Here is a 13,882-nt window from a genome sequence, read left to right as displayed (position 1 = left end):
GGTTCCTAGGGGCCCTGCAGCCGGACTGCCCAAGTGGGCATGCTGGTGTCACCTCTAGTATCTGCGTGACCCTGGGCAAGTCACTGGAGCCCCCTGAGCCTCCACTTCCTCTCCTCTAAAGTGGGGATGCTTGTCATTCCCTTTTTTCTGGGACGTTCTGGGGAGTAAATGAGGCAGTTCACCCAAAATGATGAGAATGGCTCCTCACACGAGTGAGCTGTTGTTTTCTTGCTCTCACTGACCTCCTGCCCCTCACCGTGGGCTCCTGCCCCTTGCTCACCGTGCTCCTGCCATGCTGGAACACCCAGGCCACCTCTCACCATTCCTGCTTGGAAGGCTTCCTCTCCTCTTGGTCTATTTCCTCTACGCCTTCACACCCCGCTGCTCAGAGAAGTCCCCACTCTCAGCTTCGTTAGATGGCTATCATCATTCCGTGAGCATCCCTCGAGGGTGGGTGCGTTGGCTCCTGCTGTGTGCCCAGACCTGGGCTCATAGTAGGTGCTCCACACACACACTGGTCAAACGATGACCAGTGCGCCTGATCCCCTACCCAGTTAGTCCCTCACAGCCGCTTCCTCGGGGAGGGAGAAAGGGCCCCAGGGCTGGAAGTCTTGGAGCCCACAGCACTTCTTGGACTTCTCATAGCTGCTTGGGAAACCCAGGGGGATCTTGGCGGGACTGCTGACCCGATGGTTTTGTCTTCAGGGAGACCGCTTGGGCGTTCTCAGGGCCCTCTTCTTTAAGGTCATCAAGGATTACCCCTCTAACGAAGACCTCCACGAGAGACTGGAAGTTTTCAAGGCCCTCACAGACAACGGGAGACACATCACCTACTTGGAGGAAGAGCTGGGTGGGTGCCACGTTGGGTGTGAGGTCTCTCTGGCCTTGGTGATCAAGTTTAATCTGGGATGCAGGAAGGCCTGTCGGGCCCAGAGGGAGTGCTGCAGTTCACAGGCGTGGCCTGCAGAAGGCGCTGCAACACACTGGTCTGCTTATCTGTGTGCAACCAGGATCAGCCCCCCGAATCTCCCCAGGAGCTTGTTAAAAATGCAGAGTCTGGGCTTTACTCCAGACAGGCTGGCTCTGAATCCCTGGGGAGTGGGGCCTAGATGTGCCTTTTAGGCGGGCAGGAGGTGGTCTGCGTTTTGCTGTTGGGAGAGCATGCTGCTGACCCAGGCCTCAGGCTGGGTCTTATCCAGAGTGCCCTGAGGTTTTTGGGGGGCTGGGGCCACCTCGCTGCGTCTTTCTCCTTTCCCTTTTCATGCCCGGTCTGGCCTCCTAGCGCTTCCCTTTGGTGGCCATCCTCCCTGTTATCCTTATGGTGTGAGGTTTCCATGAGTCTTGAGATTTCATGTCACTGCTGTGGGGAGAAGAGGAAGGTAAAGGAAGAAGTAAATCTGACTTGGGCCTTGCTGTTCTGTCAGAAACGGGCCTCAGCTGTTGGTCCACCTGCAGGACAGGTGCTGACAGTGCGGATGTGGTTAGTTTTTCTGTCCAAGTTTATGTGTCTAGCAACCAAGCGTTGCTTGTGTCTCCTTTGAGAGATTCTCTGTGGGGATGGGGGCCTCCTAGACACTCGCCCCGTGTTTGCACCCCCAGCATCGGGGTCAGGGCTCTGAGCATCAAATGCACAAACGCTGCCCCTGCCTCAGCTCAGACCCCTTCATGCATCCTGGGAGCTGGTGAATTCCAGAGTCCATGACATGCTGACCTGCTCGGGCTCCAGCTGAGCCTCCATCGGTCCCGTGCTGGCCTGCTTTTCATTCCATGGGGACCAATGATGCTGTTTCCAGCAGTGAATGGGATGGGGACTCATTTTCCTGGGGAGGAGGTGAGTAGGAAGGACATTGCTCTCCTCTTTTTCTCCCCTAGCTGAATTTGTCCTGCAGTGGATGGACATTGGCCTGTCCTCAGAATTCCTTCTGGTGCTTGTGAATTTGGTCAAATTCAACAGCTGTTACCTCGATGAGTACATTGCATCCATGGTCCAGTAAGAAAAACATGTGATCAGTAACATGCACTGATCACAGTGCTGCTGTCTTGTTTCTGCAGTTCAGCTCTGTAGGGTGAATAAAGCTGTTAAAACCATCAAATAAATGGAGATGTTGGAAGTGGCCAAAGCCACCTTCCACATAATGTTTGTAGCAGATGTGTGATATTACCTGATGTTTTGTTTATTGTTACTTGTCATTTGTTCAAAACACTCTGTGAAACCCTGTGGGCAGAGGCTTGGTCTTGGTGCTGTACACTCAGTGCTGAGCAGTGGTTGGGTGAGGGGAGCCCTGAGGGAGGATGAGCCACTTTTTTAACTGACTTGGTAGAGGAACCAGGAAGTAAAATGGAGCCACCCAGCCTCTGGGAAGTGTCCTCTCAGCTGACTTTGTGTTTCTTCCCACAGCATGATCTGCCTGCTGTGCGTCCAGACCGTGTCCTCCGTGGACATAGAGGTCAGTAGCTGCCCCCGTCCAGGGACAGTCCCTTTCACCGTCCTTCTGGGCAGGCCGGGTGGTGTAGCAACTGAGACCCCAGGCCCTGGGGTCAAGCCCTGTGCTGCCCCTCACTGGCTGTGTGGCCTCGGGAAAGCTGCTTGACCTCTCTGAGCCTCAGGACTGTCTCCTGTAAGTAAGGGCGTTGGATGACATCCGTTGTGGGGTCATAGTTCATGATGGGATAACCCACCGTGACTGGGATGTAAAAGTGCCTCCCAGATGCTTGCTCACTCTGTGGTTCCCAGGAAGGCTGCTTTGACAGAGGGGAGGGGCAGTCATTGCTGACCAAAGGATGGTCAGTGGAGGAAGCTGGGGGTGTCACTTCCCTGTGAGCAGGAGGCAGGGCTGGTCTGACTCTTTTCTCCGCCCCACCAGGTCTCTCTGCAGGTGCTGGACGCCGTGGTCTGCTACAACTGCCTGCCGGCCGAGAGCCTCCCCCTGTTCATCGTCACCCTCTGCCGCACCATCAATGTCAAGGAGCTCTGTGAGCCTTGCTGGAAGGTAGGGGTCTAAACTCTCATCTTGCAGAGTTCTTGCCCGGATGAAGTGATAAGCCAGGCTTATGGACAGGACAAGGGCCATCTTGTCCTCAATGAATGGCCATCTTATTCTCGGAGCGGCCAGACAATGGCCTGTTGAGGGGAAGCCAGTGGCATTTTCCCAGTGGCTGAGCTGAGGTCAGGGTTTTGGTGACATTTTGAGAACTTAGCTGCCCCTGTTCGGGAGGAGATGGTGGAGAACAGCTGGACGTGGAGGGCTTCAGAATGGTGGCCGTGCGAGGCCCCGGGCTCGTGTTTGTGTTTGCCAGTCTAACGACGGTGCGTCTTGCTTCCCAGCTGATGCGCAATCTCCTGGGCACCCACCTGGGCCACAGTGCCATCTACAATATGTGCCGCATCATGGAGGACAGGCGAGTGCGGGTGGCCCAGCAGGCATGGGTGAGGGCGGCTTGGCGGCCGCAGGGCCTCCTCAAGGAGGCTCCCTGTGTGGGCTCTATGCCTCGGCACAGGCTGATGCGGAGCTTCCTGTTCTGGTGGGGTGGCTGCTCCAGAAGCGAGTCCTGATCTAGGGCTCACGTCTTATGCTACTGGTCACCTGTCCTCCCCTCCTCCTGCCAGTAAAGTCAGAACATGCAAAACTGAGCTCTCGACCTCCCTCCCACAGGCGGACCTCCTCCAGTGGGGCTGCCTCACCACCCACTTGTCACGAGGCCCTGCCTCACCTCCCACAGCCAGACCGTCTCAGGTGGTGTTGCTTCTGCCCCTGAGATGGTCGTCTGTCCACTCCCGGGCCCCCCCACCCCCTCAGCTCTCACCTCCTCACTGCTCTCCTGCACTCACTCTTGGCCTCCTGAAGTCCATTCCTCCACACAGCAGCCACACATAGTTTTTCCAGCACAGATCTGACTGTGTCACTTTTTGCTTGAAGCCACAATGGCTCCTAGTGCTCTCAGGATAAAAACCAAATGGCAAGGCCTGGATGGTCCAGCCCTGCTCAGCCTGTGAGCTTCTCGTTCCCGCCTTGTTGCCCTTCTGCCACCCACCCAGGACCTTTGCACGTAACTTTCATCTTGCTGAAATGTCCTTCCACCTGGGTTGAGTTTCCCTGAGTGTCCTTGACATTGTAGTGTTGCGGTTAGATTCCCTGATCACCCTGAGCAGGTCTGCTCTCGTATCCCATGGCTTTCCTTCTTAGCTGTAATCTGAGTTGGAACCTTGGTGTTTATTTACGTGATCCTTTGGTTCACACCTGTGTCTCCTAGGCTGTCAGCACCATGATGCTGAGGGCTGTTGAGCGAATGCGTGAATGAATCACACGGTTGCTGCTGGCCCCTGAGTCCCCTGCCCAGCCTACTTCCCCAGCTTTGCTTCTGCCTCATAAGTGTAGGGACCTCCAGGGAGGCTGCCAGGAGCCTGGGTAGATGCTGGGCTGGGCCCTGCTTATATCCTGTCTTCCCGGGGAACGCTTTCAGAGCCTACATGGAAGATGCCCCACTGCTGAGAGGAGCTGTGTTCTTTGTTGGCATGGCTCTCTGGGGAGCCCACCGGCTCTACTCTCTCAAGAACTCCCCAACATCTGTGTTGCCGTCATTTTATGAGGTAACTTGGCTTCTGTACCGCAGTGAGCTGGTGAGGGCGGGAAAGCTCACCTCAGCCCCACCCAGTGGGGACAGGCCTGTCAAGACGGGGAGTCTGCTGCAGGGGCAGGAGGTGGGGGGTGGGCACGGGGGGAACGTGTGCAGTCATTTGCTTTGCAAGTGGGGTTGCGATGTAGGGCCTTTGAAGGTTTTATCCTCAAGCAAATATTATATTTTGTGAATTTCATTTTCTACAAATTAGCATCAGGACTGCTCAGGATTCCCCCTGGGGATAGTGACATACTTGCTTTCGACAGTTTCCTTGGTCAAGTGGCAAACTTGCTCTTGGTCTAGAATGAGGCCAGAGTTAATAGCTTGTGTTTCCACCGTGCCTGGTGGAGTTCGGAGCACTTTGCATGTTTTCAGGTAGCTGTCATGGCACCCTGGTGAGCTGGGGCAATCACACCATCCTCATCTTACCTGACAAGCAGATGAGCTGTGTCATGTCCCAGCTGCCCCTAATGGGGTCCTTCTGGCCACACCCTGTCTCCTGGGCAGTGGAGGCCATGTTCTTTGCACGTTGCTTGCATCAGGGTAGCTTTCAGGTTCTTCTAGGCCAGGAAGCCAGGGACCCAGAATTTGAAATGAATGGTCTGGCTACGTCAGGCCCTTTGGAGCCAGTATAGAAAACACACTTCTGGGTTCCTGAGATACTACTTTTGTGGCCCACGAGATGTGCGTGGGAGCGAGGCATCTCATGCTAGGTTCCAAGGGCGACGTGCTGGGGCTTCCTGTGCGTGAGCGCAAAGGGGCTGATGCTGCGTGCCCCCCGGGCCGTGTTCCAGGCCATGACCTGTCCGAACGAGGTGGTGTCCTATGAGATCGTGCTCTCCATAACCAGACTTATCAAGAAGTACCGGAGGGAGCTCCAGGCTGTGACATGGGACATCCTGCTGAACATTGTTGAACGCCTGCTTCAGCAGCTCCAGGTGAGGTGGGCACAGGGAGAACCGAGACGGCCGACCCGTTGGCCAGAGGACCCCTTCCTGGGGGGCGTGGACCCATGGGGGCCTCTCCCCGCCCCTCCAGGGCCCTCCCTCAGAGCTTGCTGGGCCGTGTTCTCTGATGACTCTTGGGTGGCAACTCACCGTCCACTGAAGACGGCTGTTTTTCCCAAATCCCCTCTATCAGTTGAAGCAGGACTATGTAATAGGTGAGCAAGGGGGGTGGGGGGTAGTGTTGATCAAGATCGACAGAGTAACACGCCAGGTGGCCTCCATGGCCTGCAAGTGGACCCTGAAGACAGTTCCCAAAGTGTCTCGAATGCTGCCCGCAGTTGGTGGAACTTTGGAGGAGGGCTTTGACTGTGGCAGGAAGGAGGACGTGATGGTGCAGGGGCTGCAGATGAGATGAGGCCCCATATAGCATGGGCTCGGGTCTGGGGCACTGGGGCGGGCTTTAGGCGGACGGCCAGGCCCGTGGGAAGAAGGACCGGAACTCAGCAGGGCCTGGGTTCTTGTCCCTCAGGGGTGGCTGCTGGGCCAGATCATTGTCACGACCAGCTGGTCAGGCAGTGCTTCATCTTGGAGTGATGGTCTGGGAGGCCACACCCCTGGGGCCTCCAGAAGATGCGAGAGCCTGAGGGAGGTGTGAACACACTAGTAGTGGAGGCCCGCCATGTGGGCACAGCCAGGACCCCTTGGGCCCCACCGTTCCCCAATGGGCAGGAATAGCACTCGTGCCCCCTGTCCAGTGGGAGGACCTGAGAGGGTGTCTGGATTCAGCTCATTTGAGCTGAGGACTCCAATGCCGAGTCCTTGAAGGGAGCTGAGATCCCTCCTGTGTAACCGTGCCTTCGTGTTGCAGAGCCTGGACAGCCCAGAACTCAAAGCTATCGTCCACGACCTGCTGACCACGGTGGAAGAGCTGTGTGATCAAAATGAGTTCCATGGCTCGCAGGAGAGATACTTTGAGCTCATTGAGAGATGTGCAGACCAGAGGCCTGTAAGACCACCTCTCTCTCCAGCACAGTGGGCCTTTGGTGCTTGGGCAAGCGGGTGGTTTAGGTCAGGCTGCTGGGGGAGAGGAGGGGCTGCTCAGCTCCCGGAGGTCTGGCTGTGTGGGTCTGGAGGCAAGTTTTCCGTGAGTTTGAAGTAAAAACCTTGGCAGGCTTCTGCTCCCCTGGGATTTGTGCTCCAGCAGAGAAGTCTGCCGTGCCGTCAGGAGGCTGAATGCGTGTGGGTCTGTGAGAGCACATCACAGCCTAAGCATCCGTTTCCTCCCACCTGTGCGGAGGGAGGGGCCAGTTGGCTTCATGCTCAGCATGTCTGCTCTCCGAAAGGCAGACAGTCCTGGTGCCAGAAGGGCTCAGCCTGATGCAAGGCTTTTATGTGGGTTTTATCTTTTATTTCTTTATTTTGGCTGTGTTGGGTCTTCGTTGCTGCACGCAGGCTTTCTCTAGTTTCGGCAAGCGGGGGCTGCTCTTCGTCGTGGCGCGCAGGCTTCTCACTGCGGTGGCTTCTCTTGTTGCAGAGCGTGGGCTCTAGGTGGGCTTCAGTAGTTGCAGCAAGTGGGCTCAGTAGTTGTGGTGTGCAGGCTCTAGAGCACAGGCTCGGTAGTTGTGGCACACGGGTTTAGTTGCTCCACGGCATGTGGGATCTTCCTGGACCAGGGCTTGAACCATGTCCCCTTCATTGGCAAGCGGATTCTTAACCACTGTGCCACCAGGGAAGTCCGTTATGTGGGTTTTAAATGAATCTTCACTGCTGCCAGCAGGGCCTTTATCGTGTGGGCTCCCTACCTGGGCCTCGGAGTGGCTGGTCTCTTGGGCCAGCAGCATGGGGCCGTATTTATCAAAAAATCTCTGGAAGGGCAGAGCGGCTCATTCACTCCAGGTCTTTCTTCCTTTGACAGGAGTCCTCCCTCTTAAACTTAATAACCTACAGGGCTCAGTCAATCCATCCAGCAAAGGATGGCTGGATTCACAACCTGCAGTTACTGATGGAGAGATTTTTCAGGTAGGCAGCCTCTGGAGGCCCACCTGACCCTGTGTCTGCACTGCAGGCAGGACACTGAGAGTTAGCACTTTCCTCTCTGATTCTTGAAAGTGACAATTCTCACTGAGCAGGAAAGGGTTTGTCTTCCAGAGGACAGAGTTCTCTGAGGCCTCTGTGCTTACTCCCTCCTGTGGAGTGGTCATCTAGAAAGAGGCCATCTCTGAGGGCCAGGTTCTCTGCCCCTTTACCCCATTCTTGGTCTGGATGTTGCCGAGCTGGGCCCCACGCGGGGAGGATCTGGAGTCAGTCTTGCCTGACACGGAGGCGGGTGGGTCTGGGGGCTGGGTCCCCAGGGAAGCCATTGGAGGTTGGGCTACTCGGGCTGGGGGAGGGTGAGGCCGGTGGCTGGTGCACCCGCCCAGCCGCAACAGGTGTGCTCCTCCCCCCAGAAACGAATTGCGCAGTGCTGTGCGTATCAAGGTGCTGGACGTCCTGTCCTTCGTGCTGCTCATCAACAGGCAGTTCTATGAGGTGTGTATCCATGCTGGCGCGGGAGCCCTGGGGCAGCAGGTGCGAGGGCGGCCTCCACAAGCCATGCGGGGTGATGCTCACCCGAGAGGCAGCGCGTGGCCCTTTCAGGGCACTACACGCCTCCTGGGGTTGGCCTGGGACCTGGGGTCTGCCAGCGCCTCTCTGTGGCAGGCTTTGTTTCCTCGTTCATCCCTCCCTCCCTCCCTTCCTTGGTGCCTTCTGCCAGGCCTGTGGCTGAGCGGCCAGGATGGCATAGTCCCTGCCCTCAGGAAAACAGTCTTGCATGGGGACTTTTTATTTTTATAATCACACTCATCCTCCGGGCTCTGGGCTGATCACCAGATGCCAGGGTGGTGGCAGCCCCTACCAACCTCTCTACTGCATTTCTTCCCCTCCAGTCCATCCTTCACTAGGTTTGCAGCCAGGGCCTGTCCTTCTTTCAGAATCGGCAGCGGCCTCTGCCCACTGGGCTCTCTTCTCCGGGAGGTGTGCTCAGGCTCTACATCTCCCCTCGTTTCCCAGCACCTTCCTCACCGAGGCCTCACTGGAATGCCTGGTATCCCTAGGACCTGCCCACCCCTCCTACCCTCTCAGCCTTCCCTTTCCCTGCATCTCTGTCCCTTGGAATTCATTCTTTTTCAGAGTCCAGCTCAGTGCTGCCTCTTTTAGGAAGCCCTCTGGGTTCTTGAGTCCCTCGTGTTGGGGTCGCTCTCGTCCTGCTCTCTGCTCCTGTAGCGCTTTGTACCTGCTTCTGTGAAAGCGCTCGTCCTGCTGCCCCGTTATAGTGGGCTCTGTGATGTCGGGGATGAGGTCTCTCTATCCCCAGGGCAGAGAGCCCTCCACATGGGATCCTTCTTAATTGTGATGTTGAATGACAGAGAGGGAGCGGGGACATTCACTGCTGCATCACGTCTGAGTCTGAGCTTGTGGGCCATGCCCCGGCTGGGCCAACGTGTAGTCGTCATCATTCTCCTGAGCCGAGGGGACGCACAGAGTGCCCTGGAAGAGGCCTGGGCCTCTCAGGCGCTCGCACACCCCGCTGCTGTTGTCCCAAGTCTTTAACGACGTGTTAGGTGAGTTTTGGCCGTGTGGCCAGTGGCTCACCTGGCTTCTCTTGTGCTTGGTGCAGGAGGAGCTGATCAACTCAGTGGTCATCTCACAGCTCTCCCACGTCCCGGAGGATAAAGACCACCAAGTCCGAAAGCTGGCCACCCAGTTGCTGGTAGATCTGGCTGAAGGCTGCCACACCCACCACTTTAATAGCCTGCTGGACATCATTGAGAAAGTGAGAGCCGCTCGAGCCTGGGGCTTGGGGCGCCTGGGCTGCCATTAGGACCCCTCTCTGTGGCAGAGCCCAGCGGACAGCAATGTTCTTTGGACCCGCTGTCTCCGTTCTCTGCAGGGAGACTGCCTGGGTCTCTCCGAGATGGGGTTCCCTCCTAACAGAGATGGGGCGGTGTTGGGAGGTCTGGCCGGGCCTGCTGCTGCTTGGCGCTGTCCTGCTGCCGTGCTGCCCAGGGGTCCTGGGACATGGCTCTGTGGCTTCAGGGGAGACTGGCTGGGAGTGGGGTTTGGGCACATTGTCCTTCTGCACAGCCAGCATCCTTTTAATTTCAAAATGCATTGCAGTTTCTGAACCATGCCTTGGGTGAGGGGAGTGCATCTTTCGTCTTGAGAAATAAAGGAGAAAGTATTTTTGGGTAGAAAATATCAGATCTGATGGTTGCTGCCTCAGGGAGCCCAGAGTTGGGAATTTAAATAGAGATCTTCTCTCTGTAGGTGATTGCCCGCTCCCTGTCTCCACCCCCTGAGCTGGAGGAAAGGGATGTGGTGGTGTACTCGGCCTCCTTGGAGGATGTGAAGACTGCAGTCCTGGGACTCCTGGTCATCCTTCAGGTGGGCCTCTGCATTTCATTGGAGTGCTGCTCTTTAGCGACCCATCCCCGAGGAGACCTGGGCACTCCCTGGGGTCTCAGAGGGCAGTCCGAGTGTGATCCCAACTCCTCGTTACAGTGGGGGGACCAGGTCAGAGCCCTGACCAGGTCAGGGAAGCGTGGACAAGGCCCAGCCAGAGCCAGTCTGTGAGAAACACTCCCAAGCCAGGGCCAGAACCACCACCTCACGTCTCTCCACAGCCAATGAGGTGGGAAGGGCTGGTGTCCGTTCTGTCCCCACGGTTGTTTGGTCTTTTTTTAATAGCTTTTTTGAGATGTAGCTTACATATCATACAGTTCATCCGTTTAGAGTGTATGATTCCGTGGTCTTTGTTGTATTCATAGAGTTGTGCAACCATCATTAGAGACATTTACCCCAAAGCAGCTCCATACCCATTAGCGGTCACTCCTTATTCTCCCCTCAGCACCTCCAGCCCTTGGCAATCACTAATTCACTTTCTGTCTCTGTGAATTTGCTTATTTTGGGCATTTCATAGACATGGAATCACACAATATGTGACCTCATGTGTCTGGCATCTTGCATTGAGCATAATGTCTTCAAGGTTCATCCATGTTGTAGCGTGTGTCGGTACTTCATTTCTTTATATGGATCGGTAATAGTTTATTGTACGGATAGACTATATTTTGCTTATCTATTCATCAGTTGATGGACACTTGGGTCACTTCCACTTTTTGGCTGTTGTGAATCGTGCTACAGTGAATACTCACAAGTTTCTATGTGGACATGTGTTTCATTTCTCTAGGGGATCCACCTAGGAGTGGAATTGCTGAGTCAGCCGGTAACTCTGCTTAATCGTTTGAGGAACAGCCAGGCTGTTTTCCACAGGGCCTGCTCCATTTTACATTCCCAGCATCAGTGGATGAGGCTTCCATTCTCTACACATCCTCACTCACACTCCTTATTTTCTGTTTTTTTGATTATCACCATCCTAATGGGTATGAAGTGAAATCTTACTGTGGTTTTGATTCGCGTTTTCCTAATGATGTTGAGCATCTTTCCATGTGCTGACGGGTTGTTTGTGTATCCTCTTTGGAGAAATGTCTGTTCAGATCCTTTACCCATTTTTTTTTTTTTTTTTTTTTGCGGTACGCGGGCCTCTCACTGTTGTGGCCTCTCCCGTTGCGGAGCACAGGCTCCGGATGCGCAGGCTCAGCGGCCATGGCTCATGGGCCCAGCCGCTCCGCGGCATGTGGGATCTTCCCGGACTGGGGCACGAACCCGTGTCCCCTGCATCGGCAGGTGGACTCTCAACCACTGCGCCACCAGGGAAGCCCTCTTTACCCATTTTTAAACTGGGTTATTTGTCTTTCTCGAGTTGTAAGGGTTCTTTCCATACCCTGGATACAAGTCCTTCATCAGTCAGACAATTTGCACACATTCTCTGTTCCCAATCATTCTTGCCACGTCGTGCTCACTCTCCTGCGTGGTGGCTGTCCTCACACGCTCCTGGGCACCGCCTGGCTCTTGAGGCTTGATGGAGCTGTGGACTTGTCCCTTTACGTCCCTAGCAGGGCAGCGATCAGGCTCTTCCACTGGCGACCGCCCTCGATCACTGACTTGCAAAGCATTGTGGTGTTATCTATACTTAAGGTCACCTGCCAGTATCAGTATTGTGTAAAATGTAATATTTGAATCAATTGGTTCATAAACTACTTCGTAAAATGTTGATGGTAGAACAGTTTCCGTCATGTTTATACGTGATGAACTTTTATTATCTGGTGTGGAAGTTTAAAATTTGATAAAAAGTGGACGGCACCTCCTTGGTGTCTTGTCCATAGCAGCCCCGTGCTCCCTGTGTCCTGACTTGACGGGTTGTGGGGAGCCCTGTGGCCTGGATGAACCCAGAAGCCTATACGGAGAATGAAAAAGAGATGGTCTGTTGCCCTCACTTGGAAATCGAGCCCTGGTGACCCGGGGCCGCAGAATTGAGCTGTTTCCTACTTGAGCAAAGTCCTGGGCCAGGCTGTTTTCATTTTTTGTAATTAAAAAGTAATATATATGTCTAGTTAAAACACGCGAACAGCATAAACATAGCAAAAAGTTCTGTTCCCTCCTTTCTTCCCACCAAAATGGGCAGGCAGAGCAGTGGCTGCCCAACTCCATGGGTGTCCTTCCTGAGATGCTTGTGCTTTGTCAAGCGTGGTGTCCAACTCCCTCCCCTCTCCCTTGTGTGTGTGTTTTGTTTTTTGTGGAAGGCAGGGATAATGCTTTTATGTTGTTTTTTTAAAATTAATTATTTTATTTTGGGGGCTGCGTCAGCTCTTTGTTGCGGCGTGTGGGTTCCAGAGTGCGTGGGCTCTGTAGTTTGCGGCACACAGACTCTCTGGTTGAGGCGCACGAGCTCAGTTGTTGTGGCCCATGGGCTTAGCTGCCCCACAGCATGTGGGATCTTAGTTTCCCGAGCAGGGATTGAATGCGCGTGCCCTGCATTTACCACTGGACCACCAGGGAAGTCCCTATATTGTTTTTGAACCAAAGAGACACCACTCTGTTAATTATTTTTTTCTTTAAAAAGAATATCAATAAAAAAATAAATAAAATTCAAAATAAATAAGTAAATAAAAGAACATCAGTGATACGTTTTTGAAGCACTGCTCTCCTCCAAGGCTCAGAGTACCACAAAGGGGACCCTTGGCTGTAGCTGGGTCCCTTGGGTCCCTCCTGCCCCAGCACCACCCCATAACCCCTGCCCCCAGAACCAGGTTGCTGGCAGCACCGCGAACTCTCACACCTGGCCTCCCGTAGCCTGGCTTGTCAGGGAGGTGCTCTTGACCTTGCAGAGGTGGGGGAGACGGGCTCACCGTGGGGTTAATAACAGCCCCAGCAGCTAGGGGAATTATCCCCTTGATAACCCCTCACGAAGCACACCTCCCACCTTGCTCTGCCCCTGGTTTCTCCCGCTTTGCCTCGTGGCGTTGAGAAGGTGCTCTGTTGGTGCACGTGGATCCTGTCATGCGTTGCTGTGTTGTGTGCCATTGGGCAGGTTTCTCTGATTCATTAACCAATTCCCTGTTGATAACACAGATATGTGGCTGTTTCTGGTTTTTTGCCCTCACCAAGGGTGGGTGCATGTGGGCGTACCCATGGGATGAAGCCCTGAAGCAGAGTTGGTGGCTTGAAGTGTTTGTACATTTTAAAGAATGGTGGGTGCGGCCAGTTACCTCCAAAGTGCTTGCCTGGCCTCTCCCCCCGGGCATCAAGGTGCTGACTCCCCGGCTGCAGTTTGGCCTCCTGCCCTTGCAGTGACCAGCGCGCTCTCTCTGCAGACCAAGCTGTACGCCCTGCCTGCCAGCCACGCCACACGTGTGTATGAAACGCTTGTCAGCCATATCCAGCTCCACTACAAGCACACCTACACCCTGCCCATTGCCAGCAGCATCCGGCTGCAGGTATGTTACCTGGGGCACCCAGCAGCTGCATCCGGCCTGGTGAATGCAGTGGCTGCAGACTGGAGAGGTGGCAGGGGGCCCGGGAGGGGTCTTCAGCAGACTGTTCCTTCCTTAGCACCAGCTGTGGCTGCGTCCTCCCCAGGACCTGCTGCTTTTTCCTTTGCCTGTGGTCTGCATGCCTCTCAGTCACATGGCAGCCTGAGATGGGGGCAGAGAAAGGGAATTGCTCTGGAGCCCCAGACCCCTGGTGCCGCGGAGTCTGTTAGTGACTGGCAGCGGGGGTGCAGGGCAGGGCATACTGGTATGAGCTCCCACCATGGGAGCTGGCACCAGGATGAGCAGAGGGCGCTGGGATGGAAGCCCCGGTCCCTTTCAGAGCGTCTGCCCAATGGGGCAGCCCCCTGTCATTTGGGGACTCCAGTTAAATGACCCACCAATAGCTGG

At 55.1% G+C, this 13,882-nt stretch overlaps 1 protein-coding gene across 1 annotated transcript in view; it reads left to right on the top strand.

The window, feature by feature from the left end:
* Window positions 1-13,882, top strand: part of TSC2 (TSC complex subunit 2) — a 37,185-nt gene that overhangs the window by 3,762 nt on the left and 19,541 nt on the right. Inside the window, exons 5-17 of the mRNA XM_082856348.1 lie at window positions 706-850; window positions 1,873-1,990; window positions 2,399-2,447; window positions 2,865-2,990; window positions 3,326-3,399; window positions 4,462-4,588; window positions 5,412-5,555; window positions 6,433-6,570; window positions 7,480-7,583; window positions 8,012-8,093; window positions 9,223-9,378; window positions 9,873-9,989; window positions 13,316-13,438. Of these exons, the coding sequence (XP_082712474.1) occupies window positions 706-850; window positions 1,873-1,990; window positions 2,399-2,447; window positions 2,865-2,990; window positions 3,326-3,399; window positions 4,462-4,588; window positions 5,412-5,555; window positions 6,433-6,570; window positions 7,480-7,583; window positions 8,012-8,093; window positions 9,223-9,378; window positions 9,873-9,989; window positions 13,316-13,438 (1,503 nt within the window). The remainder of the gene's footprint in view (window positions 1-705; window positions 851-1,872; window positions 1,991-2,398; window positions 2,448-2,864; window positions 2,991-3,325; window positions 3,400-4,461; window positions 4,589-5,411; window positions 5,556-6,432; window positions 6,571-7,479; window positions 7,584-8,011; window positions 8,094-9,222; window positions 9,379-9,872; window positions 9,990-13,315; window positions 13,439-13,882) is intronic.

The sequence above is a fragment of the Leucopleurus acutus genome (assembly GCF_964270905.1).
Source record: "Leucopleurus acutus genome assembly, chromosome: 16".
Classification (NCBI taxonomy): Eukaryota; Metazoa; Chordata; class Mammalia; order Artiodactyla; family Delphinidae; genus Leucopleurus; species Leucopleurus acutus.
This window is presented reverse-complemented; position numbering and strand designations above follow the sequence as displayed.